This window comes from Notolepis coatsorum (assembly GCF_963971535.1).
Source record: "Notolepis coatsorum genome assembly, chromosome: 8".
Lineage (NCBI taxonomy): Eukaryota > Metazoa > Chordata > Actinopteri > Aulopiformes > Paralepididae > Notolepis > Notolepis coatsorum.
Window position 1 is genome coordinate 17666369 of NC_140172.1, and position 12980 is coordinate 17679348.

The 12980-nt window shown below is 41.1% G+C and overlaps 1 protein-coding gene across 1 annotated transcript in view; it reads right to left on the bottom strand.

The window, feature by feature from the left end:
* Nucleotides 1-5915: 5915 nt before the first annotated feature.
* The window catches only part of LOC311233323 (uncharacterized protein), a 46933-nt gene continuing 39868 nt past the window's right edge, over nt 5916-12980 (bottom strand). The window contains exon 2 of the mRNA XM_084320285.1: nt 5916-9924. Coding sequence (XP_084176411.1) covers nt 8426-9829 — 1404 coding nt within the window. The 5' untranslated portion in view covers nt 9830-9924 and the 3' untranslated portion in view covers nt 5916-8425. The remainder of the gene's footprint in view (nt 9925-12980) is intronic.

The window sequence follows — 12980 nt, forward strand, 5'->3', positions numbered from 1 at the left end:
TTGACCACGTTTCGGGCATTATCTCGGAGTATGACATGAATATTTTCTTTCGGAATATGCCACGTCTGGAACATATTCTTGAATGCTGTTGCCAGCGCTGCAGCAGTATGGGAGCCGGAGAACTCTTGGGAATGCAGGAGCGCTTTATGGAGTTGGAAGTCTGCATCAATCCACTGAGCTGTCAAACTCAGCATTGACATGGGGCTGACATCAGAGCTCCAAATATCATTGGTAAAGCTAATTGAAGAAATGTCTTCTTTCAGAAGGCTATCAATGTGCGAATACACTGCCTGGTAGAGCTCGGGTAGGGAAATGTCTGAAAACGGGCAGGGGATAACGGAGACAGAATAGACCTTTAGACTGAGTTCGGTTGAGGCTGAACTCATATAGCAACCAACAGACTTTAGGTGATAGCCTAATCTATACCTTTCTGTTGAACTCATTCTAATTATTAATCTGGACCTTCAGAACATGCAGTATTATTAATTTGCTCAAATGTCGTGGCCTCACACAGTGCCAACTGCAGGTCTCGCCATCTCAAAGATGACAGAGCATACATAATGCAGCATCCCCCTGTTGGGGTTGCTCAATGCTGTAAAATATTACATAAATGTGTTTTTATGAATAACGATATTTGAGGAGCCTAATAATATTGCTACAGCGTGCAATTCTCTCAGGTGGGAGGCTCTACCTCCGGGCGAAACCATCTCTGTGACGTCAGCAACAAAATGGCGGCGCCCATGTTGATTTAGGCTACATAAATGGACATAACTAGTTTTTTCTTAGAAACACCTTATTTTTATAACGTGATTTTTTTCTGTGGTTTATCTAAATACTAATTTGATGCTATGACTACTGTATGTTTATATCGCTATGCTTCATCTCCCCTTTAACAATTGTGTGTATTGAGCCGTACTGTACCCATTCTGCAATCTGTTAAATAAAGTTTTCATTCATTCATGTGTAGAAAGAAGAACTATAACATTCTCATTCTCAAAGACCAGTCTTAAAAATACGCACACACAAAAGATACATGGACTATTGTTATTGGACACAAGCCACAGTGCACCTTCACCATAATACACCTGTGATTATAGTATACTTGTTATTACACACACACACTCCCTGCACCTTAAGATTCATACTTTCTTTAAAAAATTAAGAAATAAACTTAACTTAACGTTACATCACAATGGATCACATGTGGTAAATAAGCTTTGAGCTCCAGGACCTTTTCAAATTTCATGTAGTTTGCAGCATCCTAAATGTCTCTATTTCTCTCTCACTCCCTCCCCCCCCCACACACACAAAGGCAGTACATGAAAGACACATCACAGCTGCCCTGGAGGGATTACACACACCTCCTCTTCTCATTGTTTTACCATTCTTTATATGATCCTTGCGTTTGTTTGATTGATTGAAAACTTTATTAACAGATTGCAGAATGGGTACAATACAGTACGGCTCAATACACAATTGTTAAGGGGATGCAGAACAGAGAAAGACTTTTGTCCTGTTTACATCCGGGTCCCCCATTTTCAATTCATCATAACATTTATGACATACACAACATACAGATATACAGTACTGTTACATCCAGACATTTATGACATACAAGATATACAAATATACAGTACCGTTTAAGAGACCGTTTCTAAAAAGAGAATACATTTGAGGGGGAAGAAACTGTATATTGGAGGGGGTTGGGTGGGCGGGGGTTTGGCCATTTACCTGGGCCAGTTTCGAATTGCAGCCTCCCGTAGGTGCTCTTTGAGAGCGGTTTTTAAGGTGGGTAGGGATTCACATTATTTTACGGCTGTGGGTAGAGCGTTCCACATTGTTGTGGCATAATTGCGAAACGTGTTTAGTCCCTTGTTTGAGCCAAATCTGGGTTGAACATGATTTGTGGAACTCCCTCTGGTGTTGTGGTCATGGTATTCACTGACCTTTGGGAAATATTTTGAAATGCAAATGGCTATCTTGGTGGTGTAGTGTATCTTGTAGACCAGGCCCATTTCAAGTTGCTGTACTCTGTCGTCTACTCTAAGCCATCCTATGTTGTCAAAATGGGCAGGGGTGAGGTGGGTTTTAGGAGTAAGGTCAAGCAGTAGTCTGACCAGTTTGTTTTGTGATGTTTGTAATCTTGTTTTTAGTGCCTTTGAGGTGCTTTGGTACCATGAGGTGCAAGCATAGTCATAGTACCCTTGAATGAGTGCTCCTGTTAAGAGTCTTCAAGGTATTCTCCAGAGAGGAGATCCGGTACAAGAATCTAGTTCGTTGGTTGACTTCGTTTTATTACATTGGATGCCATTTTGTCACGGGAAAGATTTGCCTCTAGGATGGAACCCAGGTAGGTAATTTCATCTTTCCTTTTCCTTGTCACCTTCACCTAATATGTTTTCATCTGGAAAGGTGCGATGTCACCCAATATGTTTTCATCTGGTCAGGTGCGCTGTCACCTAATGTTTCATCTGTGTTTGGTTAGGTGTGCCGTCACACGTCACCTAATATCATCTGTCTGGTCAGGTGCGCCGTCACCTAATATGTAATTTTTTGCATCTGTGTCTGGTCAGGAGCGCCGTCACCGAATATGTAATTTTTTGCATCTGTGTCTGGTCAGGTGCGCCGTCACCTAATGTTAATATGTTTTCATCTGTGTCCACTGACCACTGACACACACAGTGGGGGATGTTTTCAAAATATAATTTAATATAATAATTTGTGCTTCACCAAAAAAAATTGTCAGCAGCCACCTCTGCATACATGACATACAGATAGACAGTACTGCTACATCTTGTTTAAGAAGCACAGTGAAGGGCGGTCAGGTGGCGTAGCGGAGATTGCGCTCGTCACCAATGCAAGAGGCTGCGGTCTCGACTCCCGGAGTCAGCATTGCCTTGGCTTGGGCTGATCGTCATACTAACTCGTTTGGCTGAGTTAGGGGGAGGGAAGTCATGGGTGGGAATCTGGCGTTGTGGACAGCGATGCCTACAGGTCAGGTCTGGGTGCTTGCTCAGCGGAGGCAGGACTTGATGAAGGCAGCGTGACCTCCCACGTGTTACGCTTCACCAATGAGAGTCCTCGCTGCCAGGTGAAAAGAGTCACTGGCTGTCGCCGCGCGTGTCGGCGGATGACTTCAGGGTTCCCTTGTACCGACCAGTAGGAGAACATGCTCACAACAACCAGGCAGGGGAGGGGGGGAATTGGCACAACGACTAAAATTGGGACGGGGAGAAAAACAGAGATAAATCGGAGAAAGAGAGGAGAAAAAAAAAGAAAAAAAAGAAGCACAGTGAAGTTACCGGTTGTTATGTGATTGATTGAACATTTTATGACCAGATTGCAGAATGGGTACAATACAGTACAACTCAATATACACAATTGTCAAGGGGATGCAGATCAGAGAAAGACTTTCGTCTTGTTTACATCAGGGTGTCCCATTTTCAATGCATCATAACATATGACATACATGACATAGATACAGTACTGCTACATCTATACATTTATGACATACCAGATTTACAAATACAGTACTGTTTGTGATATAAGAAGAGTCTAAAAAAGAGAGTATATACATTTGACGAAGAAACTGTACATTGGAGGAGGTTGGTAGGTAGATTGGTAGGTGGGGTGGAGGGGTATTTCGTATAACACACTCCACGTGACCCCAGAACCTCAATGTAAATAAACCATAATCACCCTACAAAAACAGTACTGTATTTGTAAATCTGGTATGTCATAAATGTATAGATGTAGCAGTACTGTCTATCTGGGTTTGACATGGTCCACTAGTGGATCTACTATTGGATCTACTTTCTCTGTGGATGGTTTTGTGAATAAATCTCCATTATGCTTCAATTACTGTGCATTTATTCTATAGCAATAAGGTTGGGTGAATTCGGCCATTGTATAAAAGACATTATACAACTTTTAGTCGTGTTATAGGAATTAGATCATGCCTAGGGAGTAGGGGGGTCTAACGACCCTCCGCTGAGTGTCGGGCCTAACAACCACCCCTAGGCATGATCTAATTCCTATAACACACTCCTGTGCGTGATGTAATGCTTAACACATTGGGCGCCGGGCATTGTGCCCATCTTATACCACTCTCTGGCAGCACTGTAAGCCTATGGAGATGTTTACCTTCTTTGCAGGGCTATAACTTTTTAAATTGTATTGCTATATTGACATTACTATGGCCCATTCAACATCGATTATCTATCATTCCGGATGTGGGTTATAACGTTATACGTTATATTTTTTCATTCATACATTGTTGTGTTAATACAGTCTTGAATATAAGTATGTTTATAAGCTTTTCTGCTGTAATTCCAAAAACGCTAGTTATAGGCCCAAACGCATGACAGATTATCGATTGCAGTTTCTTTCCTATACGCTATATTAAAAATGCTTCATCATGCATGGAGGAAAGGGGGGGGCGGGGGTCGTATATAATTAATTCATTAACGGCTTTATGTAGTATGGGTTGATATATTGATCAGACTGTTTGCAAACAAAGAAACGCACAATCAGGCTGAAAATAACGTTACTGTCCTCTTACCGTTCGCCGATGAGACTGGAAGAAATAGATCCCAATTATTTGACGACGATCGCCTAGATCCATTTCCGGTTTGTATGGCGCAATAAATGCCGAAATCATATCGATTATTGCGTTATGGAAGCGATCCATATGCACGCCAGTGTTTGTCTGGACCCACGTAACAAGATATTACTGCCGGAGGAATTTCCTCGACGCACCGATCACAACTTCAGGTTTTGAGAGTGTAACTCGCCCGACCATCCACCAGGCGGCGGTATTGAGGCGTTGCAATCTCATTCAGGGTCCCGCTGCAGCACCGGAGGTTGGCTGGATGAATTATGAATGCCATGGCAAAAAATGAAATATTGATTTCAAAAACGGCTTACGCCGTTGTTGGTGAACAACGCATGGCGGCCAAAAACGGCATAACGTGTTTATGGCGTCCAGTGTTAAATACATCACACCTCCCCATCTCCCTTCTGGTCGCTCTAAATATATTATAGCCAGGTAGTCAGAGCAGCAGCTGGGGAGTTATCATGAAGCCAGGTTTCAGAGAAAAATAAAGAATCCAAATTTGATTCTAAGAGTAGTACATAGATACACCATAAACTGCCTTAATGGCTCATATCTCTAGTTTCAGAGTAAAGGTTCATGATGTCATTTTATAAATATATCTACAGCTCATGTATCTCCATTACATGAATGTGGATGTAGATGTGACCTAAATAACTGGACCAAACTGTCCTGTCCAGCAAGAATCCTGGATTCATTGGTAAATAATCAACCCAAAGCATTTCTCTGAGGATGGGTGGGTTTATCTTTGTTTGTTATATTTTTTATTTAATTGTTTAACTGTTTGTTTAAAAAACTGGGGTAAAAAAGGAAAAGCTCTACTTTTTGATACTTATATATATTTCCAATAAAATCTCGACATTTCAGTTCTGAAAACATGCCGTAATCCTTATACACTGTTCAATAACCTTTTTCTAAACTGTGGCCGATATTAAATGTTGATTGAATGTAATTTCTCACTCGAAGACGACCTTTCTGACCAGAATTCAAGGTTGAACCGTTTTAACAATATTTTCCTCAAATGTACCTTATTTCATGTATGTAAGGGCTTGTTAAAAAGTTATTCGATATTTCTCAGTGACTCATCAGGATAAATAAACAATGACAATGACGTTTTGAATTCTCACATTTTACAATTTAGTAATTTAGCTGAGACTTTTATCCAAAGTGACTTAGACTGTGAACAGCATGTCACCAGGAGGTACATCTGTGGCAGCTAAGGGTCAGTGGCATTGTTCATCAAATAACATCAAGCTTGACTGTTACACTCTGAGTGCATAGTAATATAGACATATTAGCAACATAGGTAGTAGATTTCTTTATTATTTCAGATATTGTTTGAAGGCGTTTCTAGTAAATAGCAGAAGATTTTCAAAAAAGTATCATTGTTGCACTCAGAAGATGAAGCCTTTCATACAAAGTAGGTTAAGATGTAATATTTCATTTTCATACTTCTGAGTTAGTTACTTCTAAGACATCAAATCACACCTTCCCACTTATCTTGACGGTTACAATTCATCCATATTATTAGCATATCATACATTCTAATGAGAATGTTTCAAAGTTGGGATCAATTCACTTTTTAATTCAAGATGTATTTCATAAAAAATATTCTGTCATGAAAAGGTTTTACTATCCAACCTAATGACAAGTAAATGTGAATGGATGTTCCATCATCAGAAAGTAAACAACCATTTGTTTTAATTGATTGAATTTAAAGTGAATTGATTTCAACCCTAAAACGTTTTGATAGTTTCATCAATACTACAGCCATTACTCTGTCAATATACACAAAATAATGACAAAATAGTTAGTCAACTTGTGCAACAGGTTACTCTGCAATTCCCATAAACCAACAAGCAGTTAGATGGTAGAAAAACCACCATAAATTCATATAAAAGGAACATCCATTCCTTTAATAGAATACCAATGAAGACAATACATGGAACATTACTCTAAAATAAACACTTCTTGTGAAAGTAAAAAACATGTCCTACTAAGAATGTTGACAATATGTGTGACATTAGTTCAATACATCACTAGTGTCCACATCAAAATATAAAAGTCCATACCAGAAGCAGTTTCCCCCTCAGTGTGTACACCACATGTCTGTTAACTATCTTGGCTTTTGGCTGGTCACCACATACTGAGGTCAGAAAGTTACTATGATAATCCCAGTATTTAAAACACTAGAACAATGTGTGTTCACTCTTATACCGTTGGCATCTCCGGAATCCCCCTCACCTTTCTCCAATCATACCTCTCACACAGGCACCAATTCATCTCTATCAACAACTGCAAATCCCCCACTGCCCCCATCACTCATGGTGTCCCCCAAGGCTCAGTACTTGGTCCCCTGCTCTTCATCCTTCCACTTGGTCTGATTCTCCGCCAACATGGCCTCCGTTTTCACTATTATGCAGACGACACTCAGCTCTACCTCTCCACCAAGACTATCACTCCAGCCACTCTCTCCACCCTCACCACCTGCCTCACAGACATCAAAACATGGATGCAAAATAACTCAAATTAAACTGCAATAAATCACAAATCATCATTATCGGTCCAAAATCCCTCACCAGCCACACCCAGGATTTCACCCTAAATATTGATGGTTCCATTGTCACCCCCTCCACTCACGTCCTGTAACCTTGGCATCATCCTGGACTCCACCCTTTCTTTCCTCCCCCATGTGAACCACATAACCAAATCGGCCTTCTATCACCTCCGGAACATTGCTCGTCTCCGCCCCTCCCTATCACTCTCCGCTGCTGAAACACTGGTTCATGCATTCATATCATCAAGACTAGATTACTGTAACAGCATCCTCTACGGCTCACCAAACACTATTCTCAATAAACTCCAATATGTCCAAAACTCTGCTGCCCGCATGCTCACCTCCACCCGTCGCTCTGATCACATCACCCCTGTCCTCCACGACCTCCACTGGCTTCCAATCAAATACAGGATACATTTTAAAATACTACTCATCACATTTAAAGCCCTCAACAACCTTGTCCCTCCCTACCTGTCCGACCTCCTCCACCGTCACACGCCCACCCGTCGCCTTAGGTCTGCAGATGCCAACCTCCTAACACCTCCCACGACCAAGCTCCGGACTTGGGGCGACAGGGCCTTTGCTGCTGCTGCCCCCTCCGTCTGGAATGCCCTCCCCAGCCATATCCTTGATGCAAACACCCTGACATCTTTTAAATCAGCCCTCAAAACTCACCTTTTCAATCTTGCTTTTGACCTCTAATTCTGTCGGTTTTATTTTATTTTGTCATGTATTATTTTTGTTCTGTTTTGTTCTGTTTTTTTGTTTTGCCATAGTTTGTCTCTCCTGCCCATGTAAAGCGTCTTTAAGCACCTGGAAAAGCGCTATATAAGATAGATGTATTATTATTATTATTATTATTATTATTATTATTATTATTATTATTATTATTATTATATTGTCCCAAGAACATCCACACCGTCTGTCTCACTCCTCAGAGCGACAGAAACACAACTGTTGTTGTCAATGAAAACTGTCTATGCTAGTACTGCTTCTCTCTCACAGAGGCTTCTGTGCAGGTCAAAAGCTCTTGGTAGTAGTTTTTCATTTCAAAAGAAGGGTAAAATATTACTACCACTATTATTCTCATGATTGTTGATGGACTGATAGCAAACACAAACTCCAACGCATCATCAAGACAGCCTCCAAAATAATTGGCTGCCCCCTCCCCTCTCTGGACTCCATCTACAACGATCAACGATCCCTCTCACCCAGCACACCACTTATTCCAGCGCATGCCCTCAGGTCGCTACAGGTCAATTTCCCTGAATCGTCTCTCCCAAGTGAATTTTCTCATGTTTTCTGAAATATGCTAATGTCCTGAATCTCTTATCACACAAACCACAATGATGTGGCTTCTCTCCTGTGTGAATTCTCTGGTGTGATTGCAGACTAATCAGATGACTAAAGCTTGTCTCACACTGGTCACAGGAGTAGGGCTTTTCTCCTGTGTGAATTCTCTGGTGTGTTTGCAGATTACTCAATTTACTAAAGCTCTTCTCACACTGGTCACAGGAGTAGGGCTTCTCTCTTGTGTGAATTCTCTGGTGTGATTTCAGATGACTCAGTCGACTAAAGCTCTTCTCACACTGGTCACAGGAGTAGGGCTTCTCTCCTGTGTGAATTCTCTGGTGTGATTTCAGATGACTCAGTTGACTAAAGCTCTTCTCACACTGGTCACAGGAGTAGGGCTTCTCTCCTGTGTGAATTCTCTGGTGTGATTTCAGATGATTTCCCTGACTAAAGCTCTTCTCACACTGGTCACAGGAGTAGGGCTTTTCTCCTGCGTGAATTCTCTGGTGTGATTGTAGATTATTTTTATGACTAAAGCTCTTCCCACACTGATCACAGGAGTAGGGCTTCTCTCTTGTGTGAATTCTCTGGTGTGATTTCAGATGACTCAGTTGACTAAAGCTCTTCCCACACTGGTGACAGGAGTAGGGTTTTGTGTGAATTTTCTGGTGTGATTTCAGACTACTCAGAATACCAAAGCTCTTCTCACACTGATCACAGGAGTAGCGCTTCCATCCTGTGTGAATTTCCTGGTGTGATTTCAGACTAGACAGTTGCCTAAAGCTCTTCCCACACTGGTCACAGGAGTAGGGTTTGTAGGGTTTTTCTCCTGTGTGAATTTTCTGGTGTGATTTCAGACTACTCAGAATACTAAAGCTCTTCTCACACTGGTCACAAAAGTAGGGCTTCCATCCTGTGTGAATTCTCCGGTGTGTTTGCAGACTACTCGGTTGACTAAAGCTCTTCTCACACTGGTCACAGGAGTAGGGCTTTTCTCCCGTGTGAATTCTCTGGTGTGTTTTCAGAGTATTCAGATGACTAAAACTCTTCTCACACTGGTCACAGGAGTAGGGTTTCTCTCCTGTGTGAATTCTCTGGTGTGATTGCAGACTACTCAGTTGAGTAAAGCTCTTCCCACACTGGTCACAGGGGTAGGGCTTCTCTCCTGTGTGAATTCTCTGGTGTCTTTGCAGACTAATCAGTTGAGTAAAGCTCTTCCCACACTGGTCACAGGGGTAGGGCTTCTCTCCTGTGTGAATTCTCTGGTGTATTTGCAGATTACTCAGTTGAGTAAAGCTCTTCCCACACTGGTCACATGAATAGAGTTTCTTTCCTGTGTGAATGCGTTGGTGTTTATTGAGATTCATCTTTGAACTGAAGCTTTTCCCACACTGGTCACAGCAGATACCTTTTCTTCCATCAAAGCCTCTTGGTTTCTTCTCAGGCCTGACAGGACAGATATCTGGATGGAGAAGAGTGTCAGAAGAAGGAGAGATTGTGATTTTATTCAGCTTTCATTTCCATGCAAGAGGTTTATAATGGTACAATGGTTTTATCGTTTAAGAACAGTGTAGTCCAGAGTCGTCTACAGTTCTAGACTTAAACCACTTTGTTTCAAGCACCAGTTAGTCAACACTTTCTGGAGCAGGAGTGGTTACATCATGGCTATGGTTAAGGTCGGTTTAAATTTTGTCCGGGACTAAAGCCCCTTTAGTCTCAGGTTATGACAGATTTAAGTGTCACCTTATGGATCAAACCTTATATCACGCTATGGAACATTTAATATATCTGTAACGATATATACAGGGAACAAAATTTACTTTTTGGCGGCTGGTAGATTAAAAAAAATAAAAAATAAACAGCCAGGCAGATTTACCAGCCAAAAATGATAAATAGCTTTTTAGTAGAGGTGTGGACTCGAGTCACATGACTTGGACTGGAGTCAGACTCGAGTCACGAATTTGATGACTTTAAACTTGACAAAATAAAAAAAAATACTTTCAACTCGACTTTAACACCAATGACTCGTGACTTCACTTGGACTTGAGCCTTTTGACTTGAGAAGACTTGATACCTTCCCCCATGCCCAACGATTAAAGATTGTTATTAAATGTGCCGTGAATTAATTCATTTCCAGCGAATAGACACTTCCCAGATCCACTTTGTTTGAAACAATCCGACAGCATCCAATAAAGTTGCGCGAGAAAAACACACAAAGAAGAAGTAACGTTACAATTCAGAACGACGGATCCAGTGGAAAATGATACCAAAGATTGCTTTGTTTGCTTAAAAAAAACGATATGGTGGTCAACAAAAAATTTGCAGTATGCAAAACATGCGGGTCGAAAATCAAATGTCGTTCGACATTTGACGCTGCACAAAGAACGGTAAGTAACTTGGCTTGCTAGCTACAGTAGTTAAATCAATGAGCCATCGACACAGCCAATGTGGTAATGTTATCATTACATCCAAGATTGATACACGGCTGGCTAGGCAGTTGGTAGTCATAGTCTTAAAATAAATAAACAATCAGCAATGTCTCGCTTGATGAATGGCCAGCAGTAGCCTAACAGTACTGCTGCTCCTAAAAAAAACATTAACGTTACTGTAACGTTAACCACACAGAGGGAGAAGAGAGACAGAGAGAGACAGAGAGAGAGACAGAGACAGAGACAGAGAGAGAGACAGAGACAGAGAGAGAGACAGCGAGAGAGAGACAGAGAGAGAGACAGAGAGAGAGAGACAGAGAGAGAGAGACAGAGAGAGAGAGACAGAGAGAGAGACAGAGACAGAGAGAGAGACAGAGAGACAGAGAGACAGAGAGAGAGAGACAGAGAGAGAGACAGAGAGAGACAGAGACAGAGACAGCGAGAGAGAGAGAGAGAGACAGAGAGAGAGAGAGAGACAGCGAGAGAGAGAGACAGCGAGAGAGAGAGACAGAGAGAGAGAGACAGCGAGAGAGAGAGACAGAGAGACAGAGACAGAGAGAGAGAGACAGAGAGAGAGAGACAGAGAGAGACAGAGACAGAGAGAGAGAGAGAGAGAGAGAGAGAGAGAGAGAAAAAGTACTCGAGTACTCATACACGAATTAGGCTCTACCTAATTCTAATAAACTACCATTTACCATCTAATATACGAAATGCAGAGATGCCTGGTCATTTCAGTATAGACTTTTTAGACCCCAAAATTGATAAAGGGTTAAGGTAGACTAGTTAGTTGAACAGAGGTCTGCTATTATGGATCATGTGCCATAGACTGTATATACAGGGCAGGCAGACGTTAAATAAATGATTGGTCCAAGTGGGAAGACAATATGTTGGTTATTGTTATCCTACCTTTAAAATGGATATGGTGATCCTTATTATTTTTTTTCCCAATATACTCCTGAACTGGTTTTCTCAAGCAGCTCTTGCCCAAATGTATCTAGTTGTAAGACTAACCCTGATTCTGAATATTATTACATTTATAGAAATTAGATTATGTTTTTATGATGTTTTTGAAGTTGATGAAATGTTTTGGTGAAGCGCGCATTATGACTTGTTTAGGACTTGAAACTCAAAGGTTAGGACTTGGGACTCGACTTGGGACTTGTCAGTCTTGACTCGGGACTTGCCTGTCTTGACTCGGGACTTGAGTACCAAGACTTGAGACTTGCAAAACAATGACTTGGTCCCACCTCTGATTTTTAGTGTATAGCTATGTGTTATTATTTATTACTATACAATACTCATGAGATTTTCAATAAATATTATAAACAACATAAGGAATATTAGCATAATTCTTTGTGGACTAGGGCTGTCGCGGTAACCGCATCACCGCAATACTGCGGGTATCAAGGCACCCACGGATGGAGAACCGCGACAACCTTGGTAAAAAAAAAATATATATATATCCCATATGGGGCCATCATTTCTAACTCAGTTCATTTACAGGGTATCTGCAGGTTTAGCCCAGTCAGATTTAAGGCTTTTTAAGACTTTTTAATGCCACTCAGAATAAAATTTAATACCAATTTCACAATAACAAAATGGCAAAAATCACGCAACGACACCAATTAGTTTAAAGGGGAACTATTTTACTATTTCTTTCACTATTTGGGCACTTTTACACAATTCCTGTGAGTCTATGGAACACCTCTGTAATATATATATTTTTTTTATTCATTGTTTTGTATTTCTAATCAAGTCCTCAAAAACAGCATTTTTCTACCTCAAGATCTCAAGCCGTTTTGAGCCTGGGCAGCAGAACTGTGTGCAGCTCATTCTGCACGTCTCCATTAACATGCAGCGGTGTTTCTCTGACATCACAAATCACGCACATTTTCTAATGACTCAGTTCAGTGAGGGTGAATATTGTGAGAGGAGAATTGGAAGAATGCGCCAATATGAGAATTTTGAGACATAGATCATATTAATATAAGTTCACATAGCTAGGAAACAATGCTAAACACTCAAAAAGGCCATTTATAAGATAGTTCCCCTTTAAGTTTAGGGACACATTGGTCCAAATATGTTTATT